General features: G+C 45.5%; 1 protein-coding gene and 1 non-coding gene across 2 annotated transcripts; both read left to right on the top strand.

The window, feature by feature from the left end:
• Positions 1-1829: 1829 nt before the first annotated feature.
• On the top strand, positions 1830-1903 carry TRNAI-AAU. Its single transcript has one exon. It is a non-coding gene; the product is annotated as a tRNA-Ile (tRNA).
• Positions 1904-15694: 13791 nt separating this feature from the next.
• On the top strand, positions 15695-16552 carry LOC124657159 (BTB/POZ domain-containing protein At1g55760-like). Its single transcript, XM_047195760.1, has one exon. It carries the CDS (start codon positions 15695-15697, stop codon positions 16550-16552), a length of 858 nt encoding a protein of 285 aa, XP_047051716.1.
• Positions 16553-17542: the final 990 nt, after the last annotated feature.

Below are 17542 nucleotides of genomic sequence, written 5' to 3'. Positions count from 1 at the left end.
TTTAACCATTTTTGTACAAAAAATAGCAACACGTGTGACATCAAATTACTATATTATTAAACTACATGTCAAGATGAATCTACGATATAAATTTTATGTCATAAATGATGCTAAGTTTTTTTAGGAAGTAGGTCAAAGTTATTAAAGCTTGACTTAAGACATATCTTAACGTATACTTATTCGTGGACCCAAGGTGTATGGACGTATTGTCTGCCTTGGTTCTTCATTAGTTACATTGCTTAGGGTTATTTTAATCAAAAATATCCAAAGTGAGGCCTCTATTGCGAGCAAAGAGGTGAAACTTGCTAGCTTAGACTAAAGCCAAAGATATACAATATATGATCACAAGAAGTACAAAGCATTCTAAATATAAAATAAATTACATCAACTGATCTGAATCTTCTGACACTAAACATTTAACAGGCGTAGACTGGACTTGATCCGCCGCTCCATGGTAGCAGTGACCAGATGACTCCATGCCCTCCACAACGGCGCTGGCGAGATCGCCGCCGACAAAGTGTGCACCGCCATAGCCATCGTAGCCTCATATCGCCATCGTTTCACCAATCTCTAACTTTAGAGACCTTACTACAACGATGAGCGCATGTCCGAGGTCCCCTCCGCCTCCTGCTGTTGGAGCGGCAAGCAAAGGTGAGGACCGATTGATTCCCGATTGGAGACGGCGGAGATGGGCCAGAGGCCAGTGGCGGCTAAATGAGATAGTATATCAATGGTAAATGCTCATCCGAACAATGCAAGAAATTATTATGCAAACACACACACACACGTAACATGAACAAGGTGTGATGGAAAACCTGAACGAAAAACTGAAGTTGTACCCTGTACATGCTTCCGCGTGTGTCTGTTGCTTGCCTCTCTCTGCGCCACCAGGCATCCTTTTTGCCTAGCATCTCTTTCTACCAAGTCGTCCAATCCACCGTGCGAATCACGTGAGAGTAGGCAGAGCTCGATCGCGTCCTACAGTCGACACGCCTTTTCAACTTTTCGCCGCCTGCCGGCCGGCACACGACAGATTGCCGCCATGATTCTGCCAAGATTACGGATCAGCCGATGCATGCCGCATAGTCCAAGTTCAGGTGTCGACGAGGCACCACAAAACCACATATGTTTTTCAGAAAAGCTAGCTCCAAAAGTAGGCGCTGGTCCATGGAAATGCGCAACGCAAGCTTGGCTCGTGGTGCCTCGGGATCCATGGATCCTGCACTACATCCGCATGTGCTCCTCCGTGATCATGTGCCTGCAGCTGGGGCTATGGCGAGGTCCCTCGATAATAATGTAATGCAGGGCTAGCTGCCACTGTCATGGCCTGAAGAAATGCAGTCGTGACTACAGCTTGGGTTGCATACACCGGGACCATTATCGCCACATTAATTCCTCTGTCAAACCAATTGCTGCTCCCTGAAGCAAGATTCTCCTGGAAACAGCTGGATTTAGCTTAAGTGTTGAGTATTGGTTGGATTGGTATCAGGGCATTTATTCAGTTATGCTTGCTAAAGATGGAGGCAGGGTTCAGCCTTTGATGAAAGCTAATGCGATTGCGAATTTGCATGAAGCTGATCAGCGCGTCATTGCAGGCAATTATGCATCCAAGGGTCATTGGACAAGACGAAAGTGGACGGGAAGATCGTGATGTCATCGAGCCGGCGGGGTTGGGCTGGTGCTCGCAACCGATGAGACCACCGGGAACAAGATGATCGCCGGTGCACACGTGCTGCTGGCCACGCACGATGGAGTTGCGCTGCTTACCTACATGAACTCAACCGTCTGTATTAGGTTATATATCCTCAGCTTGCAAGAGAAATCAAGTTGGCCTATTAGCTCAGCTGGTTAGAGCGTCGTGCTAATAACGCGAAGGTCACAGGTTCGAGACCTGTATGGGCCATTTTTTTTTGCCCTTTTTTCTGTTTGTTAAGTCTTTCTCAACATCAAATTGCCGTGCAGGTTTGCAGCAGCCTACATCACCGTGCAGAGCACTGCGCTGGAGACGAAGCCAGCGCCGTTCATGTCCGCGTTCTTCTCTCAGACCTGTATCCTCTTTAACTACGACACGCACGACGATGGCTTCACGGGCTTCCTCAAGGCCCTTGACCCCGACTGGAGCCCCGCCATCATGACCACCGCCAGCTCCGCAACTCCTCGTTCCTCCCCGCCACCACCCCATTCGCCAACGGCGCCGGCCATGTGCAGCCCAACCGCGCCGCTGACCCCGGCCTCGTCTACGACATGGGCACCGCGGACTACCTCCGCTTCCTCTGCGCGCTCGGGTACAACTCGTCCGTGATCGGCGCTACACTTGCCCGGCCACGCCGCCCAAGGTGGAGAACCTCAACTACCCGCCAGTTCGGGCGGATGGTGTGGTCGGACGGCGCCCGGCGCCACCGTGTCCGGATCCCGCTCGGCGCCAGGGTCGCCGATCAGCATATGACAAAGAGCTCGTTCGATCACGCAAAAACATAGTTCGAATCATGTAAATTAGTAGATCGCTTCCTTTCTGGGCTTTATAGAGCAGCCCTGGTCATTCAGGCCCAAAGACACGGGTTGGGCTGGGCTGCTTCTGGCCAAGTGTTTCTGTTAATGCTTTGTACTAAACCGGAACTCCCCCTCCCTCCTACCTCCTGTGCTTAATACAGACATGTCAGGTGCCCAGAGGCAATTGCACATGGATGACGCTGATCTGGCTTTGGTGGCTATCCCTCCGCCACCGCCTCAGTATGTACCACCAAAGGATAAGAAGAGGCAGAAGAAGGACAAGGAGGGTGCGGAGAAGACCAAGATTGATGCTGGCAATAAGGCGGGCTCCCTCGAGGAGCGCCGCCAGCAGCAATGAGTTGCTTTATCTGGAACTGTCGCGGACTTGGCGAGGCTGCGACAGTTAAAGAGCTTCGCGACTTCGCGAGGTGTTTCGCCCCCTCGATCTTGTGCGTGATAGAAACTCAAGTGCATAAGTCGAGGGTTGAAGGATTACGGCATACATTAGGTTATGATCATTCTTTTGCTGTAAGCAGCTCTGGCCGTAGTGGAGGGCTAGGGATTTTCTGGAACAATGGAATAAAAATTGAGATTTTACCGTATTCGCAATATCATATTGACACTATTGTTACGGAGGCTGTCGGGTCTCCGTGGAGACTAACTTGTGTATACGGGGAAGCACGGACAAGAGAAAGATACAAGACTTGGGATATGTTGAAGTTCATCAAGTCGGCTTCAGATTTACCCTGGGTTTGCTTAGGGGATTTTAATGAAGTTTTACATCGATCGGAACATGTAGGTGTGCAAGAAAGGAGTCACGCTCAGATGGCAGGGTTCCGAGAGATGGTGGATGTATGCGGCCTCAGAGATCTTGGATTTGAGGGCCGGAGCTGGACTTTCGAGAAGAAAGTAGCTGGGGGCACCTTCTGTCGGGTCCGTCTCGATAGGGCGCTAGCTACACAGGAGTGGTGTGACCGTTTTGCGGGAGCTTTTGTCCGGAACCTGACGGCGGTATCATCGGATCACGGACCGATCTTACTCAGTTGGCGTTACGTGGAGAATCGTCGGAGGAAGTCTTTGGGCTTTAAATACGAACTGATGTGGGAGGAACACAAGGAATTCTCGCCGATGGTCTCTGATGTATGGAGGGGAGCCGGCGAGGCAAGGGACTTGCAATCCCTGCAGGGTAAACTCGCATCATTTGCGGGTGAACTCAAGAACTGGGGGAAGACCACATTTGGGAATGTGCGACTTGAGTTGGGTAAGCTCAAGGATGAGCTCGAGAGGTTGCAATCAGTACCCGGCAGACAAGGGCCAACACACGCTGAAATTAAAGTTACGGATCGTCTTGTGGAATTGAATCATAGGGAGGAAATTATGTGGCAGCAACGATCAAGGGTACGAGTGGCTAGCTGCGGGAGACAAAAATACTCGTTTCTTCCATTTGAGAGCGAGCCGTAGAAGAAAGAAGAACCGCATTACAAAGCTGACGACGCCCAGCGGTCAGGTGACGAGTGACGAAGTGGAGATGAAGAATATGACCACGGCTTTTTACAAAAATCTGTACACTTCGGAGGAAACGATAGGTATGGAGGGGGTACTAGATACAGTGCCTGCCAAGGTTACACCAAGGATGAATGACTCACTGTTGGCTCCGTTCACGGAATGCGAAGTGAAGGAAGCGCTGTTTCAAATGTTTCCTACAAAGGCGCCGGGGCCAGATGGCTTCCCTGCTCATTTCTTCCAGCGGTATTGGGAGTTATGTGGCGCGGAGGTGACTACAGTGGTGATGAGGGTGCTGAAAGGAGAGGATGATCCGGCAGTAATTAATAAGACTTTGGTAGTGCTGATACCAAAGGTGGCGAGCCCGGAAGAATTGGGGCAGTTTCGACCTATAAGCTTGTGCAATGTTATTTATAAGATAGCGTCGAAGGTGGCAGCAAATAGACTGAAGGTGATTTTACCAGAGATCATCTCAGAGGAGCAGTCTGCTTTTGTTCCTGGCAGACTAATTACGGACAACATCATCACAGCATATGAATGTTTACATTTCATGAAGAAGAAGCGAGCCAAGGGGCTTCGATGCTGTGCCTTGAAGTTGGATATGAAGAAAGCCTATGACCGGGTCGAGTGGAGCTATTTACGGGCCATCATGCTTAAGCTGGGGTTTCATAGGCTTTGGGTGGAGATGATCATGCGTTGGTTACCTCTGTATCCTTCTCAGTACTGTTTAATGGAGAAGCTACAGAGAGTTTTACCCCTTCTAGGGGGATTCGGCAGGGAGATCCAATCTCCCCCTATCTTTTTCTGTTGGCAGCAGAGGGCCTTTCGTGCCTCTTAAAATCAAGAAGTGAGTCATCGATCTTAAGTGGAATTAAAGTGGCCACATCCGCCCCGGTGGTAGGACACTTACTCTTCGCTGATGACAGCCTGATGTTCTTCAGAGCTGATAGGGAAAACGCGGAGGCGATTAAGGAGGTGTTGCAGATTTACTGTCGGGCTTCAGGCCAACAGGTGAATATGGACAAATCGTCCATTCATTTTGCCAAGGGCTGTAGCCAGACTATCAGAGATGAGATCAAGGTTTTGTTGGATGTTCACAACGAAGCTTTGAGTGCGAAATATTTAGGGATGCCTACAGATGTGGGTGCCTCAACTAATGGAGCCTTTAAATATTTAAAGGACCGAGTTTGGAAGAAAATCCAGGGCTGGTTGGAGATGTTACTATCCTCCGGAGGGAAGGAGGTTCTGATAAAATCAGTAGTCCAGGCGCTAACAACATACTGTATGTCCTGCTTCGAGCTACCAAGGGGTTTATGCGAGCATATCAATGGGTTGATTCGGAACTTCTGGTGGGGTAGCAAAGAGGGCAAGAGGAAGACCTGTTGGGTGGCATGGGAAGCTATGACCAAACCAAAAGGGCTTGGAGGACTTGGTTTCCGAGATATAGAGCTTTTTAACTTGGCTCTTCTCGCAAGGCAAGCTTGGCGTGTCTTGCAGGATCCTCAGAGCTTAAGTGCTAGGATCCTAAAGGCAGTCTACTTTCTATCCTGTGATCTCCTGGAGGCGGAAATTGGATCGTCGCCGTCTCGGGTATGGAGAGCAATCAGAGAAGGGAAGGAAATTCTCAAGCAAGGTCTGATTCGCCGTATTGGCAATGGAGCGAGCACTAATATTTGGAACACGAACTGGCTGCCGCGTGATTGCATGCTGAGACCGGTTTGTTGTCCACTTGCGGAGCCGCCCCAAATGGTGAGTGAGCTGGTTGATGATCACACAAGGACGTGGAACACTGACAGAGTTCAGGAAGCGTTTGTACCTATGGACGCCGAACTAGTGCTAAATATACCACTTCCGACGCGCCAACAAGATGACTGGTGGGCGTGGCATTATGAGAAGAGGGGAGTTTTCACGGTGCGATCAGCGTATAGGATGTTGGTAGATGCGAAGGAAAGGAGGACTGCATGGTTGGAAGAAAATGCAGGCAAATCCGATACTAAGGGGGAGGAGAAGGACTGGACATCGCTGTGGAATGTCAGAGTCCCCTCAAAACTGCGTGTTTTCCTTTGGAGACTTGCTAAACAGACTCTCCCCTCGATGGATCTTCTCCATCACAGACACATGGCGCCTAGCGACTCTTGCAGGCTGTGTGGTGCACAAGATTCATGGCGGCATGCTCTTCTTGAATGTAATATGTCGAGAAGTGTCTAGGCCTTGCTACCGGATGTTATGGTAGAGGTGGTGGTCAACATTCAGGAGCCTGATGCTCGAGGATGGTTGGCTGCGGCAATTGAGGCGTTATCGCATGAAGAGTTTACTCTTACGGCGGTGAGCTTATGGGCGATCTGGTATGCGAGGAGGAAGGCGGTGTATGAGGAGGTGTATCAAAGCCCCCTATCCACTTTGAGTTTCATTAATCGCTTCTGTGCAGACCTGGAGGTACAGAGGGAGGCGAACGAGCTAGCGAAGGGGGCACGGCCGGCGGCGCCGAGGTGGTTTCCTCCACCACCAGGTGTCACAAAAATAAACGTCGACGCAGCTTTGTCGAAGAACAGCAAGCGGGCATCTTTAGCAGCCATAGCGAGGAACGAGGCGGGAGCGTTTCTGGGAGCCTCGACAATGGTGTTGGCAGGTGTGGACGATCCAGAGATCTTGGAGGCGATGGCGTGCAGAGAAGGCATGGCTTTGGCTGTTGACCTATATTTGCGCCGAGTCAAGCTAGCGAGTGACTGTGCCAATGTGATCAAGAGCATCAACAACAATGATGTTCTCATAGCATACGGCCAGGTGGTGAAGGAGATCAGAACAACCAGGGTGGAGTTCGAGCATTTTGATTTTGTTCATGAAGGTCGGAGATCCAATGGAGATGCACATGATCTAGCTAGAGGCTCTGTGTATTCTGTCGAGGGGCGGTATGTTTGGCTTAATGACCCACCCGCAGGAGTTTGTATTAACATTTTGATTGAATAAAGCTATAAGGGGTGGTGTTCTCAAAAAAAAAAAAAAAAAAAAAAAAACCTCCTGTGCTTGGTAATTTGACGTTCCAGTTCTAGGGTTCTCATCTCAACGACACGCCGCCTCTCATCTCCCCCAATAAATCTTCATCTTAGAGATGTCAAGCTCGACAGTCGGGAAGAAGGACGTGGAAATCGAAGGAAGATTTGTGCAGCTGCATGTCGGACCCAATGGGCAAAAGGAAAAATCGGATCCCTTTTATGTTGGCTGGTGGAGATGGTATTGCAACTCTCTTCTTCTTTGCTTCTATGTTTCTTCCTCGAAGTTCGTTGGCAGAACACCCTCGAAAAGATGATTCCCAAACCTTGTATTCAAAGAGGACCTATTTGCCTTCTCAGTATTACTATGCTTTTTATTTATTCAAATATCGTATGGTCTAACTGTTCCATCTGAACTGTGAAGGCAAATATCGGTGGTCCGAGCCAACAAGAGTACTTGCGTGACGCTCTGGCCATGTTCAAACTGGGAGAGTGGCACTGTCTCCATTTCCCTAAAACTTACATTTTTCCCAAAAAGTCGCCCGGGCGTAGTACAGAAACTTCGAGGTAAACTTTCTTATATAAATTATGATTATGCCGGCATCAGGCAGTCAAAGTTATTTACCAGTTTATTTCATGACTAACCGATTAGGAATTTTGAAGTGCACAGTTTAACACATCGCCCATTGTTTACTTTACAAGTATGAATTTGCAGAGACCCCGTAGGTGTGGCTGCCACACAATATTGTAGGATAACCGATATCTATATACAGTTCTGCAATTTCTTGTGTGATTAATAAATTACTGTGACCATGCAATCTAGAAGTAAGTTTCGTGCAACAAGTACAGAAGAGATGAGAACATCTTAATATAGGACAGATATCGACACTAAAGACTCTTCTGATGCATTGTCTGTTTAAAACTTTATATATCTAGTTGTCGTTTTTTTAGGAAACCAGTCTTCCCGTTGATATCCACTATTAAAAACCGCCAAAAACTAAGGTTCCAGATAATGGATCACCATCTTGAGGATCATTGCATCCTCAGACTTTCTTCGGTTTTGGTGTGTTTGCAATTATTATCACCTTAGAATTAGTATCGCTACACAAAAGTAATATATGTTGTGGTTGTGGAACTGTTCTTTCATTTATTGCCGTTAACTTAACCAAACTGGCCTGTTTAATTTATTTCTTAAACATATCAATCATGTTCATAAATATTGTTGCAAGTGTGTGATATCGACCAAACCGGTGGCCTATATCTTTCGTGCCAAAATGAAGCACCTTAATCATCTTTTCATGGATTCCGTAACGACATAATATGCTTAATAATCTCTATGAAGCTTTTTTTAGTTTTTACATAATACTTATGGTTTTCTACAATACATTTGTCCTTGCGAAATTTACTTCATATATAATCCATACTGCGGGTTCCGGCTGTCGAACATTTCAGTGTGCATTGTTGTTTATTTTCAGTTTCTTCATACTTCGTATTGTGTAATTTCAAACTGCTCTGCATTTACTTGTTTACTTACCTTTAAAATGAATGAAGTTTCGTCAATATTACTGACCAAGCGCTGCACACAAACAGAAGTTGAAGCACCTTTCAGTGGCAATTATACATGGACTGTGATGGATGGGTGTGCATCTATAAGTTGCTTGGTTGAGATCGAGTTTGTCAGCGTTACTAGGGTAAAGTCACAAGTTTTTTTTTAAAGTAATGGTAGATAGCTGCTGGTTATTTGCAAACTTCTAAATCTCTAGTCCCTCAATTATTATAAGTGTTTAGCTTTAATCTCTCAAGTTCTTACCCGACACTCTTGGACTGTCAAAATGGTTTTAGCCTTAGAGGCCAAGAATAATCGATGTTATAGTTGAATTACTATATGTAGACTTTCTAATTATCAAGAGATAAAAATGCATCCGGCATAGAAAAAGGCAAGAAGAAACTCTGGCCGTGCAAGAGACTTGGGAGATCACTGAGGTTTGCACTAGCAAATATAATACTATACTTAACCGTGAACAGCCTTCTTTTTTCTCCTAATTTTGAATTTTTTTCGGATTAACCATCTGTGTGACACGTACCCTTTTACTGGTTTGCTTTTCATCTTGAATTTCATGTGTGCAATTCAGGTGGTCTGTACTATTTTTCAGAGGTGGTGTGCAGTCCACAACTTCAACGTGTTTTCTCTCCTGAGGATCTGCTTGTGCTTCTGCTCTGGGTGGATGTAGTTATTTATGGTGGGTTCATGTCCTTAATTTTCGCACCACCGCTTTGACCACCGTTTACCGATCTAGAAAAATCTTTCCCCCACCAGACCCTCCTCTGCCTTCTCTTCCTTCACCACACGTCCCGCCCCACCTTACGGCCCCACATCACCGCTCGACACCGCTTGCTGCCGCAGCGGAGGGGATGCATCTCGTGGCGCAGCGATGTCCACCGGCGCGGCTCATCTTCATGGCCGTCGCGAGGCTGGTGGCCGCTCGATTCACTCTCGCAGCCTCCCGCGCCCGTGCCTCGCCGGCGCGGCTCGCCTTCGCCCCGTCCCGACGGCAGGGCCGACGCCGCGGAGGTGGACGAGACGAAAGAGCCGACGGTGGCGGCGGGGAAGGCGTGACGGAGGGGAAGGCGAGCTGTTGCGCCGCAAGAGGCTCCTCCAGGCCGCCGCCGACAAGCGCGGACGAGGCCCGTAGCAGGGAGGGCTGCGCCAGGCAGCCGTCGAATCGGCCGCCTTGCCGCCAGCGACCATGGGCCGTGAGGAAGTGTCGCGTCACGGGGAGGACTCCGCCACGCCGCCGTCGATGAGCTCGAGGAGATGGCGCGGCGCGGGAGGGCTGCACAAGGCCACGCCGCCGTCGACTCCACCACGCTGTGAAGAGCAGCGGTATTTTTTTCGCGTGCGCCGAGGCGGGCGGCAAGATCTATGTCATCAGCGGCCGCAACATGCTGAAGAATGCGCTCAAGACGGTGGAGGCGTCCGACGCGGTGGCCTCCTCCCTCTTGCCCCTCTCGGATCCGCAGCGAGCGAGGTAAGTGCAGCCCGTGCGACCTCGCCTCCCAAACGCACGGCTCGCCGCTCTACCTCGCTCCAGTGGCCGTCCTTGTTTTCTTTCAGATTCCAGTTCCGGAGATGCAACATCTCCCGTCACCGCTCCCTCTTCATCGTTGGATAATGCCCTGACTGAGTTCAGATGAATCAATTTGTAGCGTGGAGACTACTTTGCTTCTTTCTTCACGGTATACATATGCCTATTGTGTTCTCTTAATTTAACTTTTCTCATATTCTTTGCAGTTCCTGTTTTTGTCCGTGACCTGGATTCGTTTTCCCGTTTCAATCGAGCGTCCATCGATGCCTGCTTAGGTAGGCCTTCTGCTTCTTATTTCGTTCTTCTTCCTTTCCTGGCACACTTGGGATTCTTATATTCGCGATAAATTACATGCCCTTTCGAGTTGGATTGTTCACCTTTAGATTCCCGCTACACAGTATACCTTCATATGCTAAAAATTCTTACTTTTATGGGCGCAGGCCAGGAAAGAAAAGACGCATGTTTCGTTGGTTGAGGATGTGCCATCCTAAGCTATTTGGCTATTGGTCTTTTAACTGTGATTCAAAGATTCATGTACATCTCAAGATAAAATATGAAGCTATAACTCTTATGCATGCTCAGGTTTGGTGTAAGTGCTTACCTAAGTCACTATCTTCTTTTACCATGTGACAATATTTTGTACATCCAGTGTCAATGCTAAGGGAAATAGACTTAAGTTGATTTAACCCGGTTAATGATAAATAAAAAATTGTTTCTTCGATGTAAATGTAGGACCGAGAACACTCATTTTTTTCAATCAGATTGCGCAACTGAGGACCTTAGAAATTTATTAGGAGGCTTTCCTTTGAGGAGTATCTGTTTGTTTTATTACATCTGCACCGATTTGTTGGTCCGATGGTCAGCTTAAACTAACTAAAAGAGTTAGGAGTAATTTAGTTGGCAGGGAAAATATTAAGTTTTCTGTTAAGTTGAAAAGATTGCAAACATGCTGTTCTACGTATTGATCTGTGGTTCTTGATTTCCCACTAAGAACAGACTTTCATTTTTTTATTACGTATTGGAAAACATACCGAGAAGTTCCTTCTAGGATATTTCCTCCCAAACATAAACCAATCAGTACCTAAGGTTGCACACAGAGCTAAACCTAGCAGTAGCTAAGGTTTCACATAGAGCTAAACTTAGTACTACCTAAGATTTCCCATAGAGCTAAGGAATTACGAAACCCAACAAAAAACACAATCAAGAGAACTCTCTTTTTTGTTCTGTTGTTACCATTTTTGAAGCTTGGAGCCAGTATTTATGATTTATCACATTTACTTTCAACAGTGGTCTGTAATATTTTCCTGAAGTTCAGCATTTGGTTCAAAATAACCGATTCACATGCAGAATCTGATTTAAAGAGTAGAATTTTGCAACTTCTTTTAAGTAATGCTATGTATGAATGTCAGGTTCAACTTCTCAACGAGTTAACATCTTGGAAGAAAATTATGAAGAATCAAAAAAAGAGCTAGCGCATGTACATGTGATTCTTTAAATTGATTCCTTTGAGCTGTTAGTTGCTTGATCATGTCGTCGTGATTTTTCCTCAGGTTTCAGCAGCTCGGTCATCTTTTGACAAAGAGATCGCGCAAGGAAAAGAGAAGCAAACTCACCACAATTCCAGTAAACATGCAGGATTGAAGGATGAGATAAAGAGAAGAAAAAACCTGTCGGTTTCTCTTCCTCACTCCACACAACGGGTGGACCTGCGGCCATGGAGTCTGGATGTCGCTGCGGCTCCATTGACCCTGTGGTCGACTTCGCCGAACAGCCACAGTACGAACATGGTCGTGGCTACCGTCCCCAAGATTGTGCATCCAGCCCCAGTTACGGTTCCCCAAGATGGCGCATCCAGCTCCGAGTTCGGAGCTTCACTGCTGCCGGCAGGTGTGCGTCTCCCTTCTAAGAAAATATATGCATATATTGCAGCAGGTTGAGTACATGTTATTTTGTTCAGTTAGCTCTGAGAGAAGGCTTTTTTGCAGGTTGTTCATCTTCTTATTTGGTAAATAGTTCTTCAGTTGTGTGAACGTTCCTCAGTTTCGGCTCCAAGAAAAGGAGAAGGTATGTATACAATTTCTATGCTGTGCTCTTACTCATTACATGTACCATTCCCTTTTTCTCTTTCAATCAGCTACCCTATTTTACAGATCCTTTCATTTGGGTTAGAAAATAATAATGTAGTGTCAGATTCAGACTATTGAGTAAGCAGTAGTAAGTTGAATAGATATGGCATCTGGCACTGGTGGTGGTAGCATAGAAGAGCGAGCGACGCAGCTCCTTTTTTTCTGGCTTTCTCATTGTCTAAAAAAAGGTTTGGGTTGTTTTTTAGATACAGAGAAAATACCACAGTTTTAGGAATACTGCAGTATTAATAATGTAGTTTTAGTTGACAGGCAAAAAGTTCACAATGTTTCATGCTTCAGTTTTTTTAAAACTGTATTATTCTCAGAATGCATTAAAAATGCAGAGTTGCCAAACGGGGCCTAAGTTTGTAGACAGACTGGTTTGCTTCTCTTGATTTTGAAATTTGTACAATCAGTTTTTTAAGTTTGTAGGTGGACCTGGTTTGCTTATCTTCCTTCTGAAATCTGTGAAATCAGATCTGAGTCAATCCAATGTATTGCAACAAACCAGTCGGAGCTCTTTTCGTAGCACGTGCTTCGCAATAGGACTGTTCAGATAATGTCATAGTAATGCGCCTGATGCAATAGTTTAAATTCTTTGTAGCTCATTTATGTTTTACTTATGACCAAGTAATATTCCGGTGTAGATTTTCCTGCCAGAAAAATTCTTTCCCTATAAAGGGGTAGGAAAACAGTTTCCTTTGCCACACACAATAATCATTTCCTGCAACTGAATGTATTAAAATGCTTCCCAGAAGTACTGTTGTTAATTGGACTATATATTTGAATAACTTCTACTCAAATGATTTTCGTTTTCAGTACCAGCAGAGCACTTCCACGTAAGTTCAGAGTTCCTCCATGTTTTTATTTCGTTCGTCGCCAACAGGTAGCCACGTGTTGTGTTTTTCTCAAGTTCGTGTTGAACTACTTACTTTTCTTGCTGTCTGTACAAATATCAGACTGAAGATTTGTAGAATTCCAATAGATCACCGTTATATGTTGCAAACTGATCTTATGTTTTTCTTTTTCTTTTTGAATGGTCAGTTTTCAATTCCATGTCTTGCAGTCCGTAAGAGGATTTAGACTTACCAGAACTGCAAGAACTGCAACAGCGAGCGTAAATGCCAAAAGTTCCCTGATTGCTTTAACTACATCCTCTAGAACAATATGGGAAAATGTCGAATGTATGAATACCCATGTTATGACATGGCGAGCTTTCACATTGCAAAAGCCTTGATGTTTAGGGAAACGGTAATGGATTAGTTGATATTCTGTCGTCTATGGGACTACAAACTGTCAATTTGAGCTTACTACTTGATTATTTTGATTCTTCTGTGGGAGAAACAAAAACAATATTTTTTGCAAATTAGTATTATTTTTAATGGCCTGCTAGCCTCCTTCATTGTAACTTGATTTCGATGTGATAATTTCGGGGGAAAAAAACTGTTGGTCATATGTTGTTCCTTTCCTGCGCTTCTGCAGGTTTTTGGCGCTTGGCGGCGGTGAGGCGTGCCCCTTCTGTCTGCTTGATTCTATTTTCTTTTATTTCTGGACTGATTTGGTGTGGATTTTTTACTTCTCTTTTGTGGCAGATGGACGGGATGTCAATGATGGGAGACGAGATTGACTACATGAAGGAGCCACTGCAGCGGAAGATGCAGGAGCAGCCACACGATGCTGACACGGTGGTGGCGTTGTTGAGCCTCTTCCTGGAATCAAACCTGAACGAGAATTGGCCGTGATCATGCGTTCTATATGAATGATGATGTTCTTCCTATATGAATGATGCTGTCCTCTTTCAAATACAGTGTTCTAGCCTAAACACATCAGTTTGGTTCAATAATGTATTGTCAACTACTGAATTGGCTGCCTGTTTATCTTGCTCACTTTTAATTCAGTAATGTTGGTCTCTTGCTTTACTTAACACCATCGTTTGGTCTCAATTATTTCTCCTGCAGTCAAGATTCTTGATAACAACATGCCTGAAAATTCCACCTCAACAAATAGGTGCAGCAGTGCACTTATCTCTTCCTCTTCCCAACAACGACAAAGAAGCTGTCCAAGGTCTTGCCCTCTTTGTCTCAAAGGAAGAGCTGATACCGGGCGAGGACAACAATGCCGTCTGCTGATACCTCAAAGACAGAAGAACACCCGTAGCACCTATCTTACCATGCTATCCGCTAATTAATTAACAATGTATATTAGTACCATTAGCTAATTGACAAACTATGTACTGGAGTACTATGTATTAAGCAACAATGCAAGATATTACCAGTAACTAATCTTCCTGTTATGTGATGTAATCCTATCAACTATGCAATCCTGTAGGAAGATGTATCACTATAAGTGACTATAGTTAAGTAACAATGTATATTAGTACCGCTAGCTAATCGACAAGCTCTATGTACTGGAGTACTATGTGTTAAGCAACAATGTAAGTTGGTATCAGTAACTAATCTTCCGGTTAGTTGATGTAATGCTGGAGGAAGATATATCAGTATAAGTAACTAATTGATGTGCGCCTCCCCAATACCATTCAGTGCTTAATAGTGTTATGCATACAATGCAACTATTGTCATTGGCTCAAGGGTTTAGCTGGCAATTCTAAGTAGAAGAATTTTCCGGTTAGTTGATGCAATTCTGTAGGAAGATATATCAGAATTTGTGTTTCTTTTCGTCGAATAGAAGAATTTTTCAATAATGCCCTTAATTTTCATTCTAAGTATACCTACTATCGTTGCAACCTTTTGAGTACCTTCAAGGGCACCACCTCTTGGACAGCTTACGCCCTAACCTTAAAAATACCAACTCGCTGCGACTTACAAAATAACGGATTCTTACTAGACAATAAAATTAACTAGATAATTACCATGATCTGGCGCGGCGTGCCGCCGCGCCCTTCTTTGCTAGTATTAAAAAGAGAATAATCGAGAAATCAGAAGACACGAAAGTAACTGCAGTAGTGTAAATCAGAAGCATAGTCTCTAGTAATTTAGAAATATAACATAGTTTTTTTTATGTGTACATGATGCGGGTAATCACAACAATTTACGGAAAAATTAGTTTTATTATCTAGGGCTGATTTAAATTAGATTTTAATTTTGTGGCATTCTAGACTGTAGTTATGTCGTGAGATCATTTACTGTAATTTGGACTTATATTAGTTAGATGATTGCACTTAAAAGGCTATTAGATTGCATTGTAGTTGCTCCGACAGACAGATTGAGTTTATATGAATATTCCCGAGTATATGAATGGAACTGAACGTATGTCTAGGATATAAATGTGCAGAGGACTGAAGATAAAATTCATAGTGCCACAACAAAGTAAAGTGCAGATTCTTAAGGCTCCTCTATGTGTCTCTACGTGTGATATTTCTCCTCCGGTGGAGTGCCTCACTGTATCAGCAAAACAGATTTATCGTAACCAGTGTAACAATAGTGCATTTTCTTTTGGATTACAGTTCGGCCACACAAAGTCTGCTTTGGTCTCCGTCCCAATGCAGACGACGTCAAAGGAGCAAGCTCAATCTGGCGTTGCGTCCATGCTGCGAGAAAGCGTCTTCACCGACATCACCATCAACGCGGCGGGAGGCAGCATCAGGGCCCACCGCGCCGTCCTAGCCGCGAGGTCGCCTGTGTTCCTGAGCATGTTCTCGCACGCTCTCCGGGAGAAGGAGCTCTCCACAGTGGACACCCCGGACATGTCAATCGCCGCGTGCCGGGCCTTCGTCAGGTACATCTACGGCGCCTCTGTGTCGGAGGAGGAGCTGCTCGCCCACCGGAGCGAACTCGTCGCCGCTGGCGACAAGTACTGCATCGCGAACCTGAAGGAGACGTGCGAGGAGAGCCTGGGAAAGGACGTGGGCACGGAGAACGTGCTCCAGAGGTTGCAGATGGCGCACACCTACAGCCTAGCGGCGCTCAAACGGACCTGTCTGAGGCTCCTCGTGGATTTCGGGAAGATGTACGAGATTCTGGAAGATTTCATGGAGTTCACCGACACTTCGGACCCGGAGCTGATAGGTGAAATCAAGCGATTTGCATTTTCTCGGGGAAGAAAGTTCCCGGCCACACGACGAGAGGGGAAGGCTTCGGCTAAAATGGCCCGGCGCACAAGTGTTCGCAAGTCTACGCCTAGACATGCTTCGGGCACCACTCAAGCTAAACGGACTGTCAAGCCCACACCTAACCAGGCTTCGGCGAGCATTCCGGCTAAACGGCCTAGGGGGTCCAGTGTTCGGAAGTCCACGTCTGGGCAGGATTCTGACGCACTTCCGGATAAACGGGTTAAACGGGCCAACGTCCGGCTTGCAGGCGACAAGTGGGCACCGCCTGCTTCACGAGGTACACGATGAATGTTCTGTGACCAGCCTTCTAGGTAGTTACGTTCCCCAACCTCAAGCGCGTGTGGGGAGTGTGATGAAGTGAAATCATATTACTTGTCATGTGCACCTCCAGCATGTTTCAAAAAATGGCTATGAGCTAGAACTGAAGAAAGGGATGTTATTATGTCACCATCCTTACTATGTTGCTGCCACCTCTCAGATTTTGTGACTATTCATGTCAGTTTAAGAATGATTCAGAAAAAAAGAAACCTAGAATGCTCTGATAAAAAAGCCGCCAAATTTATGTTTCTGTATCTATGTTTGCCACAAGATCATGATAAGAATGTATAGAGAAAAGAACCTAGGAAGAAAGCAACTGATAAAATAACAGGACTTCCCTTTGCTAACTTTTTCTGAATTTCTTTCCTTACAAAAATCGTATAAGCTGGACATGCATTTTCCTAATTTGGTACAGTGTTGGGTACTAGGTTATGATAAGGCAAGCCAGCGATCTAGGAAATCCTACCCGCTAGTACATGTCCTCTGCTCCTACTCTATGAAATATGAACATATCTGCATGCCATGTTACTACATCTGTTTCAGTTGCTCAATTCAGATGATAACAAAAACAAGAATAGGATGTCCCATTACTGAAAATATGATAGATAAGGCTGAAGTGGATATAACTGAACAAAAGAAAATAAGAAACTACCTGTACCAAAGAGACAACACAAGAAAATCAAAGACTGGTAGAAAAATTCACAGGCCTAACCATGAGACAGAGAATGAAGGAAACTAAGAGAATGGGACAGTCGGTAGTTTGCCTGAGAATCAAGGAAACTGAAAGAAAATAAGAAACTAAAACACCAAAACTAAAAAATTAAGGAAACTGAGAGAATGATCTAAAAATGAGAAACAGAGAATGAGACGGAGAATGAAAGACCGAGCTAAAGATGATAGAGTGAGCTAAAGAATGAGAGACTGAGCTAATTAAGAACAAAAATGAGAACTCTAGAGTGA

The sequence above is a fragment of the Lolium rigidum genome, chromosome 5, assembly GCF_022539505.1.
Source record: "Lolium rigidum isolate FL_2022 chromosome 5, APGP_CSIRO_Lrig_0.1, whole genome shotgun sequence".
NCBI classification, from domain to species: Eukaryota; Viridiplantae; Streptophyta; class Magnoliopsida; order Poales; family Poaceae; genus Lolium; species Lolium rigidum.
Note: the sequence above shows the minus strand (reverse complement) of the source record. Positions and strands in the feature narration are given on the sequence as shown.

What these genes read in the sequence shown, in the direction of transcription:
- LOC124657159 (XM_047195760.1), top strand. Translation starts at nt 15,695, where the DNA reads ATGCAGACGACGTCAAAGGAGCAAGCTCAATCTGGCGTTGCGTCCATG.